We start from the raw sequence: 24,296 nt of genomic DNA, 5'->3' as shown, positions 1-24,296 counted from the left end.
ATTGTTGTAGGCTGACAGCCTTTAACTGAGACCCTCTCAGGCATACCCATGCTCATGCTCACATTCAGTGAGAGAGTATAAGGGCCCATCCCCCTTGCCTTGATTTGTGACCATTCAGAAGGATCATCCCAGCTTGAGAACTTCTAATTTGTTAATCTGAGGTTCTTAACAGCCAGTGCATCATAGCCCAATTTCTTCTCCACCTGACCTTGCTCCCTGCACTCTTCCCAAAGGCAGGGATCCAAAGAGCTCTCCCCAACCAACTTCCTGCATTCTAATCTTGTCTCGAAGACTGCTTCCCAGAAAACTTGACCTATGAAAATGTGAAAGTGTGGTGAAAGTGTGTTTTACTCTACATTTTTTCCTTTTTTATTGTTTGTTAATATGAACAGTGTTTTCAATCTTTTCCTTTCTTCTTTCTGGTATTTTATGTCATGCTTGGAAGGGCTTTTCCCATTCCAGGAATATAAACATATTCACCCATATTGTCTTATAGTGCCTTTATGGTTTCCTTTTAAAAAGTTTTTAAATGTTTGATTCATCTGTAATTTGGATGAGGAGAGACATAGGGACCTAGCTTTATTTCTTGTTTTTCAAATGCTTAATTGGTTCCCTGTACTATTTATTTTAAAAATTCATTTAATGCTCCAAATTTTTCTAATGTATGTGTTTTTATCCTTTTTCCAATTTCTAGTTATCAATGCCCAACTCAGTTTTCTTCCATTGTGTTTAGTAATTGAAATGTTTAAATTATGAATTTTTCTCTAAGTGCAGTATTGGCTGCATGTCATTCATTAATTTTATTTTTTAGATATTATTCACTTAATTATGATTTTAAGTTTTTCCTTTTAAAATAACTATTTATGTGAGCTTCTAAAAATTTACCAATGTAGGGATTTTATGTATTTGTAGGTTTATTATAGTGTGATTAAAAAATCTGGTTTGCACTATTTCTGTGTTTCAAAATCCATTTAAATATGACTGCTTACAAATTTGCATGTCTACATTGCCCAGGAGCCACACTGCCTTTTTTCCTCCCTATATCTTTAGTGAGGAACTATTTTCCTAGTTCTAAAATTATTCCTTGTATTTTCTGTGAGTTTCTTGCATGCAAAGTGTTTGAGCATCATTCTAAAGACTGTATGGCAAAAATGGCTGTTCAGATATAGCCTTTTTGTCTCCTCTTTGGTTCTCATTACTGTTTCTGAGTTCCTTTAGAGATGGAAGTATCACAGGATGCCAGGGCCACACTTCCCAACATACCTTTAGAGTCTCTTATTTTGAAAGGTGAATCACCCAAGGTGTCCAGGCTTGCTCCAAGCCAAGCCAAGGTATTAGCATTTCTAAGGTCCAGTCCCACTCTACCGTTAAGTCCTTGCCTGACAGGAGACAAATCTCTCCTGTTTTCTGTGCCTCAGAATCCTCATCTTTACATGGTAGAGGAGGGGAATTGTTTGAGTCTGGTGGTCCCTAGGAACCGTCTAGTTCTGATAAGGGGGGCTAGAGTGATAGGAAAGGCAAAAGGGACACGGAGCCTGCAGGGGCATAGGAGCAATTAAAGGAATCTGAAAAGGGTGCCACATACCCAGGCACACTTCTCCCTTCATTCCCGTTCCTTACTAATGAGAGAAGGGTACATGGTCCATGCCTGGCAGGTCTGGAAATTATGGATGGGAGAGGGGAGCAAAGATTTGGGTCATGGATTTCAGGTTTAAAACATGGGCTGAGAACAAACTTGAATGCCAGAGAAACCAGCCACACCTTGAATGCTTTGCTGATATATTTATTTACAGATTTCCCCATTTCAGATGATGGTGATAAAAAGTAGATGGAGACCCCACCCTATCCACCCCCCAATAAATTACAGACACAGATTTCACTTAGCATATAGAAGCATTGGGGCATATCCAGATTCATTCCACTGGGTTACTAGAGCCAGGAGAGATTTGATCCTGGGGGCAGTCTGAGTACCTCAGGCCCAGAGATTGAGCTAAAGAGAGGTCACCATTCTGGGCCCTGCCACTGGTGTGCTAGCAGAGGTGACAGAATAGAACCATGGTGAACTGAGTTGCTTAGCCCTGTCATGTGGTCTAGTAGACAACAGTGGGCTCTTGGATAGCTTCCAGTGAGATCCACAGTCTCATAGAAATCTGTGCCTCAGGGTTTCCATCTGCACAATGGGGATAAGAATCCTGCCCTAAAGATGTCACAGGGCTATCATGAAGCTCCAAATAGACACAATTTGTCAAAGGTGCTTTGCCAAAGTTCCAGTGCCATACAAATTTAAGGGAATTCGATTGATTGATTGTGATCGTTAGAGTGCCTCAGGTATAACAGTGGACTGGTTTATGGGTCCAGGGGTCAAGCAAGTGATAGAACTCCTATGGTGTGCCCTAGGTGGGCACCAATCAATGGCCAGTAATGCCTGCTGCAAAGCCAAGTTTCCTCAGTTTCTTGGCCCCAGGAAGTCACCAAGGCCTAGTGTCTGGGTCAGGGCTAGGCAAAGTCACTGGGGAAGTTACAGAAAAAGTCACAGGGGTGAAAGAGAAGGAAGAAGGTGGCATATAAAGCAGGGAGTAGTTAGTATCATCACACACAAAAATAGGTACCCATTGGATGAAGGGCATTGAATTGGTAGTGTAGATGAAAGATGGAGCCAGAGAGGAGAGGGAGATATCACAACAGCAGAGAGAGAAGAATGCTGTCCCAAATAGGCTCTCTTGCTGCCCCTACTCCTCCTAAAGGGATAATGCCAGTGTCTATCTATCTGCAGAGAAAGGGGTAGCAGGGAGAGAGAACTGAGAACATAATAATCTGACCAAAGGGGAGGGATCCCTTCCTCCTGTTATACTGCTGCCTGGCATCTTAATGAGGTGTCAGGTATAGGCAAGCAACTAGTCAGTGCACTTTGAGACTGAGGCCAGAACTGGGCCAAAAGCACTACAAAGGCAATAGTGGGCTTCTGGAAAAATGCAGTAATTGTCTGGTTGTCAGCATTGTTGGAAGATAGCTGATCTGCCTGTACTTAGGCATGGTTTTAGGGAGCTGATCACTAGATGGCTACTATTTTTAGCAATGAGCATCATGGATGCTCCTTGAAGAAGTGGAAGGTGGCCCATTTTTAATAATTTGAAATGGGCTGCTAAGAAGACTCAGTGAATGGGCCAGGTCACGGAGAGGGGCAGCAAAGACAAACCCTCTGCAGGCTTTTATTTGGAGAATGGGGCAGGAAAAACTCTAGTTGCTCCTGCTGCTGCTGCTGCTTTCCCCCAACTCCCTCGGCAAGGAGCTTGGACCTCCTGGGGAACTGGGTAGGTTGCCCCACAGGGTACCAGCTGGTACCTACAAGTTAAGGCAAACAAGCCAGTAGAGCACATTGAAGAAGAAGAAGGTCACTGGGAAAACAACTCGTGAGTAGTTATCCAGGCGGTAGACATGGATGCAGAGGCGGCCCTGCTGCCAGGTACTACCCTCACAATCGGGGACCATGCAGAAGTACTTCTTAAAACCCTTGCACCACTCACAGCAGGCCAGCTTGGAGCAGAGACTGTGGGGACCTTCAGGGCTACCTGGGCTAGGGGGCTGCTGGGCTGAGCAAGACGGGCGATCCTCTCCATCACTTCCCTCGGTGGTGACAATCTGGCACACAAAAGCTTCCTGATGTTGGCGGGCACAGGCTCGGGAACGTGCACGGGTACGGGCATGGGCACGGCTATCAATACGAGGCTAAAATGGACAAGGAAAGAAGTGGGGAAAAGTCAAGGAAAGAGAACCCAAGTATAAGTGCTGCCTCCGGATTTTCTGGAAACTGTCTTTGGCACACCATATCTTGGCTTTTCTCCTCCAACTTCTCACCATTACATCAGGAAGTTGATTCAACTCCCCCACCACCCTGGGTAACATTCCATCACTCAGCAAGCTGACCACCCATGTGCCATAACCCCAGTACCCCTGCTAGCATGTCTCCACACTCCAAAGCCTTGCCACCACTCCCATACCCAGCTCATACATGGCGGAGTTTCGGAGAAGCATGGGCTTTTGTCTGGTTGTATATCAGGAAGTTGAGCACAGCAAACTCCAACAGAGCACAGAAGCAGAAGACGAAGCAGATGGCAATATAGAAATCCAAGGCTGTGATATAGGAGACACGTGGGAAATTCTTACGAGAAAAGGTGCCCAACGTGGTCATGGTCAGAACAGAGGTGATCCCTGCAAGAGCACAAGAGTGGAGGTGGGCTCAGTTCCTGACCTATATACGACATAGGTTGAAGGACTCCATGACAAGGCAACTCTGCCCTGGCCCAGCCAATTCCCAGCTATGTGCCTATGCGTATACCTCTTTCTCCTCTTACCTAGAGAGGTCCGGGCTGGAGCAGACTCTGTCTTGATCCAAAAGGAAACCCAGGAGAGCATCGTGGTCACGGAAGAAGGGACATAGTTTTGAAAGGCAACATAGCCAAACCGCCTGCTCACATTGAAGAAAATCGTCATGACCATGAAGTCACCTGAAAGACACAAAAAACATCACTGCATTACAGTGCTGACATGAGGGTCCCCCTTAACAGGACATGCACAGTAAGGGTCTCACTGTCCTGCTCATAGTATTCCCTAGGATAGAAGCATGATGTTACAACGCAATACATACAAATAGGATCAGAAGAAGCCCAGAAAAAAGACTTACTGCAAGACCAATGACCAGTTGAGAGCTAAGCCAAGGCCAGAATTTAATAGCTTCTTTCTCAGTTCACTGTTCCATACCCAATGTCTGTCTCTGTAGGTTGGCAAGAGAGTCAGGTGAAAGCAAAAAATCAGTTAGCCTTCTAGATATCATGCCCACGCAGCTGATATCCAGATGGCTGACTGAGGGCTTCATATCCACTGAGGCACATCACACCTGAACTGCTGGCCCTCAGAATGTCTACTCTCAGCAAATGAGACTAGGGAAGTCTGTGCTGTGGTGGAGAAGCACAGAATGCTTTCGGCCTCCTTTCTACACATTCATATGATGGCAAAATGCCTTAGTGAGTGAGCACTGCTCCACAGATGGTCAAAACCAGCACTAGCCTGCTCCCCAAGCTTTTGATGGCTCCCTGTTCCACATGAGCTATATAGACTCAATCCACACTCTGGAATCTGATGCTAAAGGCCCACCATGACCCGGCTCCAACTGACATTTTACACACACACCTTACCCAAAGCCAATCCCATCTGCTCACAGATTTCCTGAGATAGCCTGCAATTTTACACCAATATTCTATCCCTGGACTCTCTTGTCTTAGTCTATGACCCCTAACCCAAATTGAGTGTTTCAGGAAAAGAGAAGAATAAGCTTAAAATGAACATTTCAGTCAGCCCTCCAGAAATCCATTCTGTGGCGTACACATCCGCAGGGCAGACTGAGGTCCTCATAGTCACTTGGACATTGTGTCCTTGGTCATGGCTCTCAGACGGTCATGGTTCCTCCAGGACCTGATGACAACCTATATCTCTAGTTGGCATCTTCTTTTGTACCATTCATGCTGCTTTATGCTCTGACACACCCTCCCCAAGCACTCTGCATGCTATCATGACTCCTGGGCTTGTGTGGGCTTTTCTCGGAGCCCAGGACATCATTTTCCACTTTCAGCATCACATTGGAGTTGCAATACTATAGAATTCCTAGGCCTATAATTAGGTGGGCTTTTAAGTCCCTTCAAGGCAGGGCTCATGCAGGCCCTGTGGCTTAGCCCCTGCCCATCCAAGGTCAGAACAGCCTGGAACCCAGCAGATACTCAGTAACTCTTGCTCCTGTCAGGCAACAGCTTTGTGAAGCAGACCAGAACACTAACCTGTCCGTGTGTCCTCCTATTTTGGAAAGTGGATCAACTGCCCAGCAGGTTTGGGTGGGCTGGAGCTGAATGAGAAGAGTAGCCTTTCCTACTCACCTTGGCAGCACTGAAACTCAAGGAGCAAGGCTTCTCAGATTCTTCTGGAAAAAGGCAAGGGAGCAACCTGTTGTCAGTGGGAAACCTGTGTGTTGAGTATACCTTTGGGATAGAACTCCTCCAGGGCTGCTGCACGGACCACCCTTGCACTTGCCTACTGGCCAGAACGTATTTATCAAAAGTCCTCTTGCCGTGGGATCTTGACTGCAATTTAAGACACTTCTAATTAGTTATACCCAAGCCCTGCAATATTGCTGGGTTTATATAATATATTCTTGTTGCAAGAAGATTTATTATTCTGTTGGATGATTCTATTTTAATTTTATTTATTCTGGCCAAAAAAGAACCTTTGCGGCTCATCAAGAGATGCCAATTTGTCTTGAAGGACAAGAGAAAGATGCTAACACACATTTTCTACTTCTTCAGGAGTGAGAGAAGCACGGGTAGGGAAAACAATATACCTGGGGCTGAGGAACCAAAGCAAAAAAATATATGCTAAAGATGGTTTTCTGCTCGAACTCTTATCCTCTGATCAGATAATGGTTGGTCACTGCAGTGTCAGAGGGACACAATTAGAAAGACCATGTCCAGAGGACTGGGACTAGAAGAATGAATGGACCCAAAGCTTTGAAGAATAAGGGAAGAAAAATAAACTAGGGCTATGTAGATTACAACAGACTATGATCCATGCCAGGAATGATAATGCTGATCCTTTAATCTCGGCCCTGTGAAACAGTGGCTGAACTAATGTAAGCTGGATAGTTCCAAGGAAAAAGAACTAAGCCTAATATGTGGAACTTCCAGAGACTCAAATTTCAGATGAACAGGGAGAGTTTTCTAATGAACAGAACTGTCTAGAGAAGAAGGAAACCTCCTTGTAAGACAGTGGATTCCTGACCAGCAATAATATTCCATCAGAGGCTCCACAGCCATCAGTGAAGGACAAGCCACTCCCTGGAGGCAGGGCTGGACTCTCTTAGAACCTCCTGAAGCAGAGATTCTCTGGATCAAGGTCCAAGATGGCCAGAGTAGCAGGCTACCATTGCATTCTGAACCCTTAGGAGCTAAGCATATAAGTATGCTCCAGATAGAGAGACCTGCCCCAGGGTCCAACTGGAAGAGTTTGAGACCAGTCCCAAAGATAACTCTGACATTGAAGGAACCATGTCTCAAGATCAACTAGTCTCCAAGCAGAGGAGAAAGAAGACTTCTTTTCTCCTCAAGAATTCTCCTCACTCCCAAGGAGGTCTGGTGCTTACCTACTGTCATCGCTTTGGTGATGATGCTGCCTCTGGGGCTTTGTAGTCACTAGGGCACCATTTTGAAACAATGCACAATCATCTACTAAATGGAACCACTAGTGACTTGAAAGCCCCTGGGCCTTATCTTCTCTGTCACTTTTGATGATGGGTACCCACCAATCTGGGAAAAACTGAGGTGCAGAAAGCCAAGAGGTGGGCCCATGGTTAGCTGGCAGAAGAGCAAGGTAGTAAAACTGCTTCCCCAGAGTCCCCAAGAAAAAAGGCAAGTATTTGTAAGGTAGCCCAGAGCTTTGCCCCTGCCTAATACTGTGCAAGCAAAGCTCTAGTCACATGAGCATGAGCTTTCCCTCAACCAGAGACTGACTCAACAAATGAAACAAAAGCAGATTTTCTGCCTAGTCACATGGTAGCAGAACAAGATGCTGCTCATGACAAATGGCTGGTTGGGTGACTGGCTCCATCCACATTCTGGAAACGATGAGGGCAGTGCCTTCACTGCCCTGAACTTGGTCAGGATGTGTGAAGACTGTTTCCAGGGCTGCTCTGGGAGCTACCCTGGGGAGGTCCCTTGGCTCCTCATTCAGATCACCTAGGAACATAAGTGAAGATGCTCACATCTAATTGGGAACTGAAGTATAAAATACCCAGGACCTTCCCCTTTAGTCTTTGTTAGAGAAAAGGTCAGAAAACCAGTGGTCACTATGTCTATGTTGAATCCACCATGAAGCCTTTGACAAGAATCTGTGCTTTTTAGACTTGTTCCTTTAAGATAAATGTCAATGCAGCAGCCACTGTAGCTGCTGTAAATTCCTCTAGACTTTCCCAGCGTTAAACTAGCTGACATTAGAACTCTCGCCTCCACCTCCCACTACAATGGACTTTGCTTCCCATTCAACCATATTGGATTGGTTCTGGGTGTGGAGAACTTATAGGAGCTCCATTCCCCAAAGTCATCCAAGAAGGTCAGCGTTGTAACCTTGAAACTGAAGGGTCTGCATGAAAAAGCCAGCTGCACATTCCGACAGCAGCAGAACTTTATCTACTTACCTAACCTCTCAAGGAGCTTGGCAAAGCATTTACTTCTTTGCAGATGAGACTGAGACATAGTTACAAAGTCTCAGTTTCCTCTGCAAACAGTTGTAAGTGCTTAGCAATTATAAGGCAGGAGCCATATCTTACAATATTTCCATGGGATGACTGCAAAGCATTCGTATGGATGGCCATCTCCAGTCATCCCTACCACCTTCCTGGACTGCCACCAAGCCCTGGCACACTTACCAACTGGGGTTGTGATTATTTCAGTTTTGTTGCTCACTCCTGTAAAATCAAATTGGAAGAGCTTCCAGGAATTCTTCTCATTGATTTCAAGCTTGAAATTTTCCCACTTGTAGATCATCTCATTCTCAGGATAGGAAACTGGAAAGCAATGTGAGAAAGAGGGTCATATGAGACTCAGAAGCTCACCTGAGGTCTCCAATAGCATGGAGTCAGCCTGCACAATGCCTTGGAGTCCTGTTTCTGGCCTTGCCAGCTGTGGGACCTTGCCTCTCCTACCTCATTGTTGAAGTCCATTCAATGAATGTGTTTACTGAGCATTCCTCAGTATCAGGCCCTGGGCTGGAAATACAGAGATGAGCAAGGCATGAACCCTACCCTCAAGCAATCACATTTAATTTTATAAGACAGTGAGTATACTACTGTGATTTTTGGAGGAGCTCTGAAAAACCTATGTCCACGGAACAGTGGGGAAACAAAGTAGATAAAGATCACTTGGGGACATATGCAGAAAAGACTTCACAAGGCAGGTGATACTCCCATTAAATCTTGAAACTCAAGTAAATATTCTCAATAAGAATGAGTTTGAAGGTGTTAAGGGGCAGCATAGAAAGGTGAACCACCTGGTGTATTGTGGAAAGGCCAAAAGTTCAGGATGGCTAGCTCACAGAGGATGAGGTGCACAGGATTGGGCGGCAGGGTCCAGTCCATGAATGGCCTTGAGGTTCATTCTAAGGAATTTCAAATTGATCCATGAGAGTTAACAGAGGATTTGAGACTAAGAAGTGACTCGATCTAGGTGACCCTTCAGCTAGGTCACTCTGATCCTTCTGTGAGGACAGCATGTTGGCAAGGAGGTTGGTGTAGCAATCCAGACAGAATTAAATTAATGCAGGTGAAGCTGTGACAGGGTGCAGAGAAATAGACGGCATTGACAGAGACTGGGAGGAAACACCAACAGGATGTGCTGATTGATTAGATGCAGGAGGTGAGGGACAGGGAACATCAAAGTTCTTGATTTGGACAACTGGGTGAGTGATGGTCCTCTTCAATGAGACAGATGGGAACCCAGAAGCAACAGTTTTGGTGGTAGAGGTCTGGAGAAGACAATGAATTTCGTTTTGGACATGTGCAGTTTCAAAGTGAAGATGTGGCAAAAGTTCAAGTGGAAGATAACAAAGGCCTAAACCAAGGTAGTGCCAGTGGAGATGGAGAGGAGCAGCCATACTTGAGATACACTTCAGAGGCACGTGGAAGGGATGAGCAACACAGTATTGTTGGCAGGAAAGGAAATGAGGGTGGACGATGGAAGCCCTGCACAACTTGGCAGCATTTTAGGAGAAAAGCAGAGGCAGAAAAATGTCAATGGCAAGGATGAGAAAAAGAAGGAGCCCAGCATGTTTCTGGGGCCCCAGAAACCTAAGAAGGTACTCACAGCTAGAGAAAGATAGAGGGCAAGAGTGAGAATCCATTGGAAATCTGAGCATGTGGAGTGAGCATCCAGCATCAATGGTCATCCTGGAAGGGAGAAAGGAGCCTCATTAGGCTGGCCCTAAGCACTTCCGTATCCACCCAAGTAGTCTAAGGACTACCACCAATGAATGGCCGGAGTCAATTTTTTTGTTTGTTTGTTTGAGACGGAGTTTCACTCTGTCACCCAGGCTAGAGTGCAGTGGCATGATCTCAGCTCACTGCAGCCTCTTGCCTACCAGTCTTAAGCGATTCTCATGCCCTAGCCTCCTGAGTAGCTGGAATTAGCACCAGCACACCCCGCTAATTTTTGCATTTTTAGTAGAGACAGGGTTTTCCCATGATTGCCAGGCTGGGCTCGAACTCCTGACCTCAAGTGATCTGCCCGCCTCAGTGATCTGCTCAGCCTCACGAAGTGCTGGGATCACAGGTGTGAGCCACCATGCCTGGCCCTCAGTAGAATTTAAGACAAAAAGCTCAAAGGAGAGATAACAAGAGAGAAAACAAAACAAAACAAAACAAAACAAAACAAAACAAACAAGCAAACAAACAGCTTAGAACTATCTGGCTACTCTGGGCTCCATCATTAGAGAAACGTATGGACCAACTTCGATCGGCTTTTGTTTTCTTGCCCAGCCTAGTTTCCAAGACCTGCCAACATCCTCCCTACTCTCCCCTACCTTCCTGCCCCCACATGCAATCTTCCCCTGCTGGGCATTCAAGTATCCAACCTGGTCTTAGGTACCTTTGCTACTACCGTGCCGCTGCTCTGCCTGAACAATTTCACCACTGTGGACGTATCTTTATATCCAGTACCCACTTAGGATGGAATTTTCTAGGTAATGCAGTCATACTGGCACATCCTAGTTGGGGGAGCTCTGGACTCGGAGCCAAGTAACTGGGTATCAATTCCAGCTCTGCCACAAAGTTGGTGTGTGGTTTTAGCAATATCTTTCTATTTTGAGGCCTCTATATCTGTTACATAAGGGGGCTGGGCTCATGGTCTAGGAAAGCTGGACAGGCCCTTAGAGGTATCATTCAGGATGAGATCTCTGCCCATAGATCTTTAGCTAAAATTATCAGAAGGGGAGAGGGAATTCCAGGAGGTGAGACTCCAGAGGCTTCACATACCTAATTGTGTACAACACCTTGCCATCCTTGTATATGCGGACCATCTGGTTGGGCATGGTGATCTCATGCTCGTGGGTCCTCTTAGAATTCCTAAAAAAGGTGTCCGGGATCCACAGCTGGCTCACCACATTGCCGTTCAAAACAAGAGACTCAAAGGTGTCGTTGTAACAGAGGCGTTCGTCGTACCAGGTCTGGGAGAAGATGATGTCAATGGTGTATTCCTGGTGGGAAGGACAGAAAAGCACATACTTGGGGATGAACAGAAAAAGGACATTCACATGCAAACATATTGTTTGCCAGTCCCTAACCTAGAATCCTAAAGGCGATGTGGTGAAATGTATTGAGCACTAGACCAGGAAGCAGGAGTGGGATGAGGTCCCTTTTCCCTGCTCAAAGGCTCTTCCAATGTCAGAACTAGAAGGGAATTCAGAGGTTACCAAGCCTAATGATCCCAAATGAGAAGTCAGTCATACCCTGCTTGATTACTGTGAGCAAGGGGAACTAGGTCCTCACATCATGCAGCAGTTAACACAATACTTACACAACTCAGGACAATAGAAAAGTTTGCCCTAAACAAAGCTTCCTACTACTTTCTCTTACAATCCCCATTCTGTTCTCAGGTAACACATAGAGCAGGTCTAGTTTCAATTCCAGAGGAGAGATCTCCAGAAATGGTATGTCATTGAATCTGTCTTTTTTCCACATTTCTGAAGTCACGGTGCATCTTACAATTAACACATATCTTTAATGGAGCATTTCTTATTTTTTCTTGATAGTGGCTTAAATTGGTTATGATCTTAAATCAGAGCCAACATTGAATCGAGGAAAGGCACCTGAAGGTTGCAATCTTGCCCTCCTGAGTCTTTTCTCTGGGGTAGACATTCATGACTAAAAGTTTTCGGCTTCAACAACCCAACCACTGGTTTTACCAATAGATCTGCAAGGATTGCACAGTCAACTGACAGTCTACTCATAGGCAACCCTTTTCACCAAAGTGTGGTAGTACTTGTTAGTACTTGGTCCATAGCACTACTACTCACTTTGTGCTGTGTTTATCCTACAAGGTCAACCACACATTTTAAAATGATTCCACACTTTGGGAAAGTGTTGCCCAACACCAACAGAATGGCAAGTGTGACTATGGTCCATGCAAATCTTACTGACATGGAGCAAATTGAAAGACACTACTGGATAAAACTGAAATCTAGAGCACCTTGCTGGTCACACCATAGTCAAGACTACTGGATTAATGCAGTTGAATTAAGGAAGCCTATGGTCACTAGGTATACATGATCAACGTGAACATAACAATGGGATAGGTGAGATTTGGTAATCTTTAAAGGTACTGTTAGCTCTGATGTTATAGATTCTGAGGATTTTCATTAGCACATGTTTAAGGTTTGTGTGTCACCACAACTATCCAGTTGTTTTTATGTTTCCTTATAAGTGAGAGTAAGAGAACATTTCACTTAGGTAAGCAATAAGACAACATAGGACTGGATCACTAAAAATGACATGTCTGTACACTATGCCCACACTTGGAAATATAAACATGGAATTATGTCAAAATAAAAAAGATTAGAAAATACCCAGAAGACACTGACTGACACTACAGAAAACTGAATGTGCCCTACAAATAAATGATTTCAAGGTAATGTGGAGGCAAGGAGAACTGTTAGACTCTAGTGACAATTAGTATCACTTTTTTTTCTGTAGAATTGTTTCCATTTATAATCAAAGTCTTAAATAAATGTTCTTGTGACCTTGGCTAAAACTTGCATCTTTCCCTGTTATCCTCTTTGTTAAATGGGAGACTATAAATAATTTGTAAATGCCCCCCACCTCAAAAAAAAACTGCCCTGTTTCCAGAGCTTACATTGAGACTGTCCCTTTACCAGTGGGCAAAGGCTCCATGCCATTCTGTGATGGGCTTATCAAGTAGATGGACTCTTTGGAATCCACTTAGGTTTGTACAGAGGAAGGCGGCATGAGTTTGGCTGTAGGAGTTTTCTATTTCCAGGTGTTCCAAAATAAAATATAATTCCCAATTAGGTCACAGTCTCAGAGGATAGATTTCATCTAGAAACAGACAGGCAATGGTGGCTTAATTCCATGGACTGGGCTCTTCATCTTATTGCTCCTGTGTAGGCTGTGATGCTACTCCAGCCAGGTCAACACCCTCTCAGTCCCCACATTTCCACAGTAAGTCAAACATCCCAGCTCAAAATTGTTTTAAAAATTTACAAGCACACACACCGTTGATTGCATACAGTGAAGTTTCCCCTTTCAGATTTTATCTGGGGAGCACAAATGTTAATTAACCCCAATCCTTCATTCTCCAGAATTACAATAAAAATGAAGTGTTTTGCAGGCCAGGCGCCATGGCTCAAGCCTGTAATCCCAGCACTTTGGAAGACCACTTCTGGGAGGGCAGATCACGAGGTCAGGAGTTCAAGACCAGCCTGGCCAACATGGTGAAACCCCGTCTCTACTAAAAATACAAAAATTAGCTGGGCGTGGTGGCGGGCACCTGTAGTCGCAGCTACTTGGGAGGCTGAGGCAGGAGAATTGCTCGAACCTGGGAGGCGGAGGTTGACGTGAGCGGAGATCACGCCACTCTACTCCAGCCTGGGTGATGGAGTGAGACTCCATCTCGGGGGGAAAAAAAAGAAGAAAGAAGTGCTTTGAGTCACAAGAGAAACGTCTATTTAGTCTCATGTTCTTTAAACAAAGAGAATCTTTTTTTTCTTTCACTTTTTTTTTTTTTTTAACTTTCAAATAAGTGCTGTAAACTCTGAATGTGTGGTGTGTACGTGTGCATAGATATATCCATGATTTTTCGGTCTCCAGATATTGTCTGTCCCATAAAATGTTTGTTAAACATCAACAATGATATTTAATAGGAAGAAGCTAGAAATTTGCACCACTGGTGTTGAAGGGAGGAAAAAACCCTACTGCAATAGAACTCCAAGTAGCTCGAACAGCAAGTACCACAAGTAGGCCAAGGCAGAACTCTGAGTTATTTTAGAGATAAGGAAACTAAGGCTCTATAAGAAAGGGGGCTATCCAAAGTCACACAAATAGTCAATGGCAGCCTGGCCCTGGGATGGCTTTCACTTGCACCAACAATCTCTTTAGGTACCAAGGTCCAATTTTCTCTGCAGAATCCCTAGGTCTTTCCGCTGAGTTCTTCTGCATCAAACAATGCATACCCACAACCATGGAGGCAGGCACGGCCCTCAGGGAAGAAATCAAGAAAATCCCTGATTGCCTTTGCTGCCCAGGACAAAAGACTGTAAAAGCAGCCACCAAACTGCTGGGAGCCAACCATGGAAGGGAAGACTGAGAATGTTCCCTGGAGTAGGCCAGATAAGCAGACAGAAAAGAGCTGGCAGAACCTGGCTCCCATTTGTATGAGAGCCTCTGACCCCACCCTGCCCCACCTGCCTCCACAAATAGCCTTCCAAGTGTCTCTACAGTCCCAAGTGGCTGGCAGTTTAAACTTGGCCAGCAGAGCCTCCTTCATTCCCAGGCCTTGCGAACTGCTTGGTAGCCAGTGGGAAGCCTTTCCCTCTGCACTCACACTGTGCTTATGCTCTATGTTATGAAGTGTTCAAATGAGCATTTATTTCTATTTGACAATTGTAAGTTCATTACATATCAATTGATAACTAACACTTCACTTTTTCCCCAGTTTGACAAACGAGCTTGCCATGTACATCTCTTTTAGCTCAGCCGAAACTCTAGAAATTCAGTGTTTTGGAACTAGAATCAACTGCGATAATTACCACAGCAAGAAAAAGCGTTACTAACTATTGATGCTACAATGCGCAGTGATTCCCAGATTGTTCATTGCCTTTTAATCTCAGACTGGGTGTTACAAAACCGTGCACTCAGGTTTTCTTCCTGGAGGACAAGGCCTGCTTTCTACACAACATCTGACTGAAAGGTGTTGAAACTCCCCTCAAGCAGTTACACCAACCATGTACCCAATGCTGGGACTCACATTTCTGAGAAGGCTCAGTTTCCTCAAATGTAAAACAGGGATCCATGTCCTAATGGCAGTTTTGGCTTCCATGCAGGTTGTCATGAGGATCCAAGGAGACAAGAATGTACTGGGTACTGGCCTGTTCTGTGACTGTGTGGCAGAGACATGCGTCCCCTCATTACCAAGTACACCACAGAACAGGGACCTCCCACAGCTTTAAAGAACTATTTGGAACCATGTAGAATGCAAGACATTTCAGGACAATTTAACACCACACGTGAGAGTTTAGAATTTTCAAGACACTTGGCTCAGGCTAAAGTGCCACCTTACTGGCTAAAGAAAATAAAGTTGTTGGCTCTTTTCTGAACGAGTCCTGTGTTCCATGCTAGGTTTGGTGACTGCTGGGTTATTAGACTATATCCTTCAAACATTGTCAGGTGAGGCCACTGCTGGCAGCATGAATAGCCGTGGAGCAAGGAGAGACAGGGCATTCAGCTACTGTGAGTGGGGCTACTGCTCTGCTACAAGGGCTCTTGTAGATAGAAATTGATTTCCCAAACAGCAAGGAGATTTGAGTCACAAATTCTCCACTACTCTTCAACTTTACAGGATGCTCTATCTTACCCAGAAAGCAAACCAAGGCAACTTAGCGCCCTTTTCTCCATTTGTCAATGTGTGTGTTCTCTCCATTCTACCTAAGGAAATTTAGCCACCACCAATTGGGTGGAGATTGACATGTTAGAGAAGAAGGAGCAAACCAGCTTGTTGGAAATTAGACTGATTACTTCCAAATAAGGTTGGTAGTGCCTTAAAGTCAAGCCAAAGGAGCAGAGAACTAGAAGAAAGGAACAAATAAACAGCTATGCAAATTTCTGGGAGCCATGAGGTTACTGTGGACTGAGCACTATATTTGGCTTTTGGCATGCTAAAGAGGAGAGGCAGAGACTGCTGCAGGAGGCTCTCTGCCCAGCTAGAATAGCATCCTGAGCCACTTTCCCCACTCCTACACCAATGACCTGAAAGGGTCAACAATGACAACAATGGTGGGACCACAAGCCCTCAACCTCTGGTTCTTGCACAGAACTTAGTGTTTCTTAGTTTATAAACAATACTAGCAAAACTAATTGCTAAATTTATACCCATTTTTAAAAAGGTAAACTGCAACACAAAAAGGAGACTACAATTCTCATAGTGGTAAACACGTTAGTAGCAGCAAAAAGTAAATCTGATTATCAAGGAAAGAGTCAAAAAAAGAAAACCCCACCAATTTTAAAATGTAAACAGAAACTCAAAAACATCTATCTGCTCTTATGCTTCTGTTCTTCCTTGTTAGTTCTCAGCAACTCAATTCTAGGAGTTGCTCAAAAGAAGAACATCATGATCATGTGTAGCAGGCAGACTCTTAGATGTCCTCCAATGTTCTTCACTTCCTGGTGTTTGTGCCCTTCTGTAATCCCCTCCACTTGACTCTGGGATGGACCTCATGATTTGTGTCTGATAAGAATACCACAGAAGCAATGGGATGTCACTTCTAAAATCAGATTATAAAAAGTCTGTGATTTCAATCTTGAGCACCTTCTCTCATACTCTTCCTCACTCTGAAGGAAGCCAGCTACCATATTGTGAGCTACCCTGTGGATAGGTGCCCATGGCAAGGATAGAGGGAGACCTCCAGACCACAGCCAGAGAGGAACAGAATCCTGCCAATCCTGTGAGTGGTCTTGGAAATGGATCCTCCCTCAGTTGAGCCTTCAGATGAGACTCCAGCCCTAGCTGACACTTTGATTACAGGTTTGTTAGAGACCCTGAAACAGAGAACCCAGCTAAGCCATGCCTGGATTCCTGACCCACACAGACTGTGAGATAATGATTGTTTTTTGTTTTTTGCTTTTTTTCTTTTCTTTCTTTCTTTTTTTTTTTTTTTTTTTTCTGAGACGGAGTCTCGCTCTGCCGCCCAGGCTGGAGTGCAGCGGCCGGATCTCAGCTCACTGCAAACTCCGTCTCCCGGGTTTATGCCATTCTCCTGCCTCAGCCTCCCAAGTAGCTGGGACTACAGGCGCCCGCCACCTCTCCCAGCTAGTGTTTTGTATTTTTTTAGTAGAGACGGGGTTTCACTGTGTTAGCCAGGATGGTCTCGATCTCCTGACCTCGTGATCCGCCCATCTCGGCCTCCCAAAGTGCTGGGATTACAGGCTTGAGCCACCGCGCCCAGCCATGATTGTTGTTTTAAGACACTATGTTTTGGGGATAATTTGTTACATAGTAAGGCATAAGTAGTGTGCCTGAAGAATCAGGCAGCCAAAGTCTCATGGTTGGGGGTTGGGGAACCTTGCTCTTCCACTTAGCCTATGTAAACACCTTGATTTTCCATGAAGGTTAACTTAGCTTTGAGGGTCTATTTGCAAGGCCCGTCTCAGAGCCAAGGCTCTAAGCTCACCCAGTCACATGGCACTTTTTGGGTACCTGTGAGTATGCTAAAATTTTGTTTGCCTTGGGCCAAGAGATCTGTGGCTGTGATGGAGTTGCTTACCACAGCCTTCCTCAGTGTCAGGCTCTGCAGATGCAAGTGATTCTTGCGGAGCATCTTTCATCACTCATTTGCTTAGGTAACATATACTGAGCCCTTGACATCAAGGAGCTCATGGAGGAGACAGCAAGGCCAACATACCACAGATAATTACAATGAAATGATGTAGGGAAGATCAGGTAAACAACTGAGATAGAAGCTAGAAAGATGCAACTGCCAAAGACAGGAATGTGGTGTGAGAAAGAAAGGAGCAATTAATAAGTGTGGAGGTCAGGGGAGATGCCGTGAATGAGATGCGGTCTGAGTTAGATACTGAAAAAGAAGGCAGCTGACAAGTAAGAAAGTGGAACAATGGCATACCAAATAGAAAATCCCTTGAATGAAAGCTCAGAGGTACAAGGTGGTCTGGGAATGCCAATATTCTAGTGTGACCAAAGCACATGGTCTCTAAAAGGGTGAAGAGGAATACAACCATGGAGGGCCTTGAACTGCATGTAATAAGCAGTGCTGGGACTGCAGGAGGAGCATCATTTGGGAGGCCAACTTAGTAGGTGGAGTAGGTGTTTTCTAGGAGGGAGATGATGAAAGCTAAATGCGGGCAGTGCTGACACTATGATTATATGAGTGGAAAAGGAAAGAAGGAAGTAGAACAAAAATATAGAAACAGTCTTAGAGCAAGAGCTAGTAACTTTAGACTTATGTCCATACAAATAATTATCAGAAGAAAAGAGGCATTCCATTGTGGTATATAAAATTGCTTTATTATTTTTATTTTGAATGAAAAAACTGGAAGATATGGTCATGATTCTGAAGATCCTCTTCAAGTAGCAAGGGACTTACCTTTTCCAGTCTCATTCTCAAGCCAGTGGTTAAAAATATCCCTTCCTCCCTCCAGAAATAAATTACTGGAGTTGTTACAGAAATACAGAGCAGAAAGCAGAAGTCTGTGGAAGGCCCTATAGGTCAGCCCCTGGGCTTCTAGGAAATACTGTAAGAAAAGCTTAGTACTCACCATGTCCAGGATAGAGAGAGGACCAAGGCTGTTGACGGAGATCTCAACAGTGACCACAGTGGGCTTCTCTGTAAGATAAGCAGAAGCAGCAAAGGGTAAGTGTCAAACAGGGGCATGGGACAGGGGAGGAAGTAGTCAGAGGGGATGAAAGGGGAGTCAAGTAAGTGTTGGACCACACAGTTTCAGCATCTAATCCTATTTCTTTATTTGTTCTTTCATGGCAAAACCAAGCTCACGGACTGTTAAGAATTGGACATACATCTTGAAGATCAAAAATCTAGTTTAGTCCTCTCATTTTACCATTGGAAAAACTGAGGGCAAGAGAGGGAAAAGTCTTGATCAAGGTCAATGACACTGCTGAGAATAGAGTTAATATCTCTTACCTGACAGGTCAACAGCAGATATTCCTGTCCATGTGCATGGCACCTTCTGTTACTGCTCAGGTCCATTCTCCCTGCCTATACCCTCAACCCCTGGACCCTCTAAGGAGGGGAAGAACTTTGTTCTGCCACTCACCTCCAATGCCAGGGCGCAGTTTGTGGTCATAATTACTCAGGATAGTGTTCAGGATGCGAGAGGCTTCTGGCAGTTTGCCAGCTCTGCGCCCAGTCTCGGTCTTAGTTGACTTTGTTTCCTCAGAGAAGAGCTTATTTTCCAGAGGCTGGGGCGGGGGTCCATAGACGACATCATGGGCAGAGGCTTCATTCTTTGATTCAGTCTGAGGTCCCTCGACCCTAGAACATTCAAACGAAAAATGAAGCTCTGCCCTGCAGTCTGTAGGGGCCCCAGCTAGTGCTTCTTGGGACAGAAGCAAACCGAAACAAGTTTTCAACACAGAACTTAGTTAAATTGTGACTGGTAACAGCAAATTATAAGACAGTGACAGATTAGGCTTGTGAATTTCTTTTAAATCTTGCTGCTCTTTGGGGACTTTCTATGCTGTCCTTCTTTTATGATAACTCATTTATTAAAAAAAAAATAAACAAAAGCAAGACCTAGATTTTAAAAGAATGTTCCACGTGAAATGAAGAGGGCATTTATGTCTGAGTGCTGGCCCACTGTGACTAGCCTTGGCCTCTAGTCGGCCTGACCAGCACCAACTGGGAGTGAGGAGCAGGCTGAGGGCCAAGGCTGAGAGGAATTCTTGCGAAAGCCAGAGTGGCCTCTCCTAGAGAGGACCAGAAAATTGTGGGAATATTTTGCAGTTTTGTTGGTTGTGTAATACTCGTTGCACTGGGGGCAGGGGAAGGAGATGAAGAGAAGGAGGCTAAAGAGCAGCCTTTGTGGGTGTCTAAACAGGAAAGGCAGGAGTCCTCCACCCACAGACAGCCATCCAGGAACTGACTGCCCAACAGGAGTCCACCCTGAGCTCCACAGCCATGCACCACAGCCAAGAAAAAGAAGAAGATTAGTAAGAATAATTGAATTAAACAAAAATGTTAAAGGCCATCTGCCAAAGTATGAAACTCACCGATGGTGTTAGAAGTCCGGATAGTGCTGCCTTTGCTGGGAGGCAGTGACAAAGGGGGCTTCTGAGGTCCTGCTCACGTTCGGGTTCTTGATTTGGCTTTCTTTACACCGCTGTGGTCATATTCTGACAACTCATCAACTGTACACTTATGATTTGAGCACTTTTCTGTATACATGTTCTAATTCCATAAAAACGTGTTGTAAAAAATCAAAATGCCCCACCTGCTAATATCTGGATCTCATTTTATTTAAAAGCAAACTCTTAAAAAACAAACAGAAATCATTTATGACATAATAGGAGAGATTTGAACACTGAGTGGATAGTTGAGGCATGAATAAATTATTCTTAAATTTTTGGTGTAATTATGGTATTTTCTTATGCTTGTGAAATTTTTAATGACTAGAAATACATACTAAAACAATTACATATAAAATGATATGATGTCTGAGATATGCTTCAAGACAATCTAAGTCGGAATTGGAGAGTGGGTGGGGTAAAAGAAAATAAGAGTGGCCATGAATTCACAAACAATGGGGGTGGGGATGGCTACATGGAGATTCCATGTACTGTTCCCTCTGCCTTTATATGTCTTTAAAAAATATATAATTAAAAGTCTTTTAAAAAGCCATCATCCCATATTAATCTGTGATATTGGAAGGCAGGAGAGTGATTTCCTTTGGGGAGGAAAGTGCACAGGAACAAGCATTTTGGACATGCGTGTGTGTGTGTGTGTGTGTGGTAAGGGGATTGCAATGCTGTATTTCCTGATCTAGGTGTTGGTTACATGGGCCTGTTTACTTTGTGAAAATCCACTGAGCTGTTCACTCATGATGTCTATGCTTTTATACTGGCATGTCACACTTCCAAAATGATTTTTTTTAAGCCATAAGGCAATTTGTTTCCTAAAATAAGGGATAAACAGGGCAAGAGACATTGGCATGATCCCTGTATTGCAGACCAAGGGACTGCCAACTTGGGCAGCAAAATGCATTTTTCTCCAGTATTTCAAGTTGTTAGAATTGCTTAAGTGGCATACAGATGTGCCAAATCCACACCATTTCTCATGTCTGAAGTGGCTACTTCCCATTGTGGGCTGGGGAAGAACTGGACTTCGAAAATACAGTTTCTACTTTCAAATGCCATATTTAGAAGATGTCTTCTTTTCCTGAGGCCAAATTCCCAGCCATCTCAAAAGATAAGGGCCAGTGACTATGGGAAGTGAGGAGGGAAAATGGAGACCTGAGACCCTGCAAAATAAATGATGTGGCTGGAAACATGGCACAATCAGAACCAGCAGCAGTGGTAGACTGAGCACTGCCAGACAGGACCGCCTAAAAGCCTGAAGCAGCCCCTCCCAGATGTCTGAAATCCATGGACAAGATCCTCCCAGCTGCCCCATGTTTAAAAGTGCAGAGGCAAACAGATAAACCCGAAAGCACCGAGACCACCAAAGCCCTCCTGCCCCTAGACTAGGTCTGCAATGAAAATGATAGCAGAGGGTCATAAGGTGGCTTTAATCCTAAAATTGGCTTTTGCCAGTTAAAAACAAACAAACAAAATAAAACCTCATCCTGAGGTCTTTGGGGTTAAAGAGCTGCTGACAATGCATACCTTTCCCCAGTCAGCCATTAAGCTCACTTTCGGGGCTAGAAAGAATAAAAACTTGAAAAACACTCATACATTGGAATAGTGGGATTTTCCAGGGGAGTTTTTCAGGCATTCACATGTCTCCAGACACAATGGTCCAGCATGAAGTTGAATCTCTGCGCTACCCCCTCCCAAACAGTCGACTGCTGGTGGCGTGAGAAGTGGGGTGGGGGTGGGGGGCATAAGAAAAGATGTTGGATTTTTATCTAAATCAGATCTCTTTTTCATTATACAGATGGACCAACTGAGGCCCAGAGAGAGGAAGGACTGTGCCCCAAGTCACACAAATAATTTGAGGCTAAGCCTGGACCAGAGAGAGGTCTTGTGGTTCACTGTGGCCCAGTACACCCCATTGTCACCTCCCCAGCTCTTTCCTAGCACCACAGGTTGCTATGCTTGAAGAGTAGTTTCCATTTCCCCAGCCCCCTTTCCCTGCTGTTTTCCTCTCTGACCGCCCCCCCCACTTCTTATTTCCCCCATCCCAGAGCCATCTTTTGCCCTAGCCAGTCACCATGTCAGCTTTCTCAACTAGTCCAAATTCCATTTGGAGGGATGTGGATGACTGGAAATTGCTAGCACGCATAGAAAAACATTTACCAAGCCCTTGCTGAGGCTAGCCCCACTCCAGGGCATCAGTGAGCCAGCAGGGAGCCACACATCCCCTTCTCTGAAGAGCTAACGCAATCTCGGGTAGAGAAAGAAGTCACCCCCGCTCCCCACAACAGATAAACAAGACACAAGCCCAGTGCCATGGAAACTTCAAGAAAGCTCCACAGATCAGAAAGCTCGCAAACTTGTGACACTTCACACCCAGCAGGAACCATCTCAAAACAACAACAACAACAACAAAAACGAAGCAGTCATCTTCCACCCCAAAAAGCGAGAAATCTAGGGGACAACCTTCCTAGCCAAGTCTCAGGGCGAGGAGAAGGTGTGAGGGAAGATGGTTGTTCAAGGGAAACCTGAAAAGGGAGAAGGGGATTGAAATCTAGGACCCAAACCACAGACTTCAGAGGAGAATAATATTCCTGGCCTCTGGCTCCAGTCTACCCAAGGCCCAGCAGGGTGTCTAGGGATGAGTTAAGGAAGGGGGAGGCTGTCAGCAGTGGGGAGGGGGATAGCTGGTGCGGGAGCCCTTAGACTAAACCAAAGCTCCTGCCTGAGACTGGCACCAACAGGAGCAGCGGCATGGGAAGCAAGGAAAGTCAGAGTTGCCTGGCGCAGTGCCTGGAACTCAGTAGGCACTCTTTAAAAAATGTGAGCAGCAGAGAACAGACGAGGCAACACTTACACATTTTTGGCGCAGTTAAGCTCCCTCAGCCCGCGCACCGCCTTCTCGAAATGCACCCCGAACCCCCTAGTAGCTGAAGCCTGCCCTGGCCGGTCCCCCCCGGGGCTGCTCCCCTGTTCCTGCGCAAGACTCCTAGAAGGAGTGCTTGTCACCAGGCCATCGCAGTGCTTCTGAGAGCGGGAATCCGAGAACGGGGGTCCCGTCTTCCTTTTGGAGATCCCCTTCAAGGACCCCGGGAATCCATCCTACAGTGAACCGGGCGGAGGCTGGCGCGCATCGAGGGCACGCAGTACTCAGCCAGCCCGCGCTAGGGCCGGGGCAAGGCGGGCGCGGGGCTCGAGGAACGCGGGGCCGCAGGGATCCCGGGAGCCGTTCCTGCTCCCAAGGAGAGGGGGCTGGGCGCGAAGGGCTCCCGGGTCCCGGGATGGAGACTCACCTCGACTGAAGGATCAATAAGATGCCTAGGAGGACTGGAAGAACTTTGGACAACATTTCCGCGGAGACGGGAGCGACCACCTGTGCGGAGGTCGCGGTTCACGGTCTGTACGCACTGAGCGCTGTGTGGAGGGTTTTGCTGGGCTCCAACTTTCACTCCTCCCACTCGCCCCGCCCCGTCCCGCGCTCCCCGCCCCGCGCTCCCCGCCCCAGGCCCGCCCCCAGCCCCGATGGAAATCTCCGGCGACTTGACGGCTGCTGCCGTGGGGAGCGGGGGAGGCTCGCGCGGGCGCTGGTAGGAGGCGGGAGCCCTGTTGCTGCGGCCCCCAGTCCCCCCGCCGCCACTGCAGCACTGCCAGACAGCCAGGGGCGGGGGAGGGGGAGGAAGGAGGCGGCGAGCCAGCGGCGCACGGCCTGGGCGGAGGAAACTCGCGGCCCCACGCTGTGGCCGGCAGGGAGCTGCTTCAGGGACAAGATGCGGGGCTGGATGTGCTTACGCCCCAGAGGCGACCCCCTCTTGCCCGTTGGCGCGCCGCGGGGTCAAACTGTGCTCTCCAGCCGTGGCTTCCTCCCCGCCACCTGTTGCACCCCATTGCTTCCCCAAGTCTCCTGGCTTCAACCTAGCTGCCTCTCTGGTTTTCCCAGCTCTCAGCCCACAATCTTCAGTCTTTCGAAATACAAGTCTTGTCGTATAAAGGAAGCCGGGTAACTCAGCACCTTCCTTGGCATACGGAAGAAGAGAGACAGGGGTCTCCCCAGCAAGCTCTGATGTGAGGTACTCCGCAGGGCAAATTCCCAGGTATTTGGGGGCAGGGAGGACCCGCCAACAGAGGACCCGGCAGAGACATTCACTGGAGAATTTT

At 46.0% G+C, this 24,296-nt stretch overlaps 1 protein-coding gene across 2 annotated transcripts; it reads right to left on the bottom strand.

Moving 5' to 3' along the window:
* Positions 1-1,767: 1,767 nt before the first annotated feature.
* On the bottom strand, positions 1,768-23,579 carry GABRE (gamma-aminobutyric acid type A receptor epsilon subunit). Of its 2 annotated transcripts, none has more exons than XM_003918425.5 (9): positions 23,435-23,577; positions 19,106-19,323; positions 18,590-18,657; positions 11,063-11,283; positions 9,897-9,979; positions 8,465-8,602; positions 4,353-4,505; positions 4,010-4,209; positions 1,768-3,726 (listed from the first exon to the last, which is right to left on the bottom strand). In XM_003918425.5, exons 1-9 carry the CDS (start codon positions 23,488-23,490, stop codon positions 3,343-3,345), a joined length of 1,521 nt encoding a protein of 506 aa, XP_003918474.1. In that variant the 5' UTR covers positions 23,491-23,577; the 3' UTR covers positions 1,768-3,342. The 2 variants fall into 2 exon arrangements, with proteins under 2 accessions (XP_003918474.1, XP_017809251.1); XM_017953762.2 differs by having other exon boundaries at positions 3,419-3,726; positions 3,999-4,209; positions 23,435-23,579.
* Between the last annotated feature and the right edge of the window lie 717 nt (positions 23,580-24,296).

The sequence above is a fragment of the Papio anubis genome, chromosome X (genome assembly GCF_008728515.1).
Source record: "Papio anubis isolate 15944 chromosome X, Panubis1.0, whole genome shotgun sequence".
NCBI lineage: Eukaryota > Metazoa > Chordata > Mammalia > Primates > Cercopithecidae > Papio > Papio anubis.
Note: the sequence above shows the minus strand (reverse complement) of the source record. Positions and strands in the feature narration are given on the sequence as shown.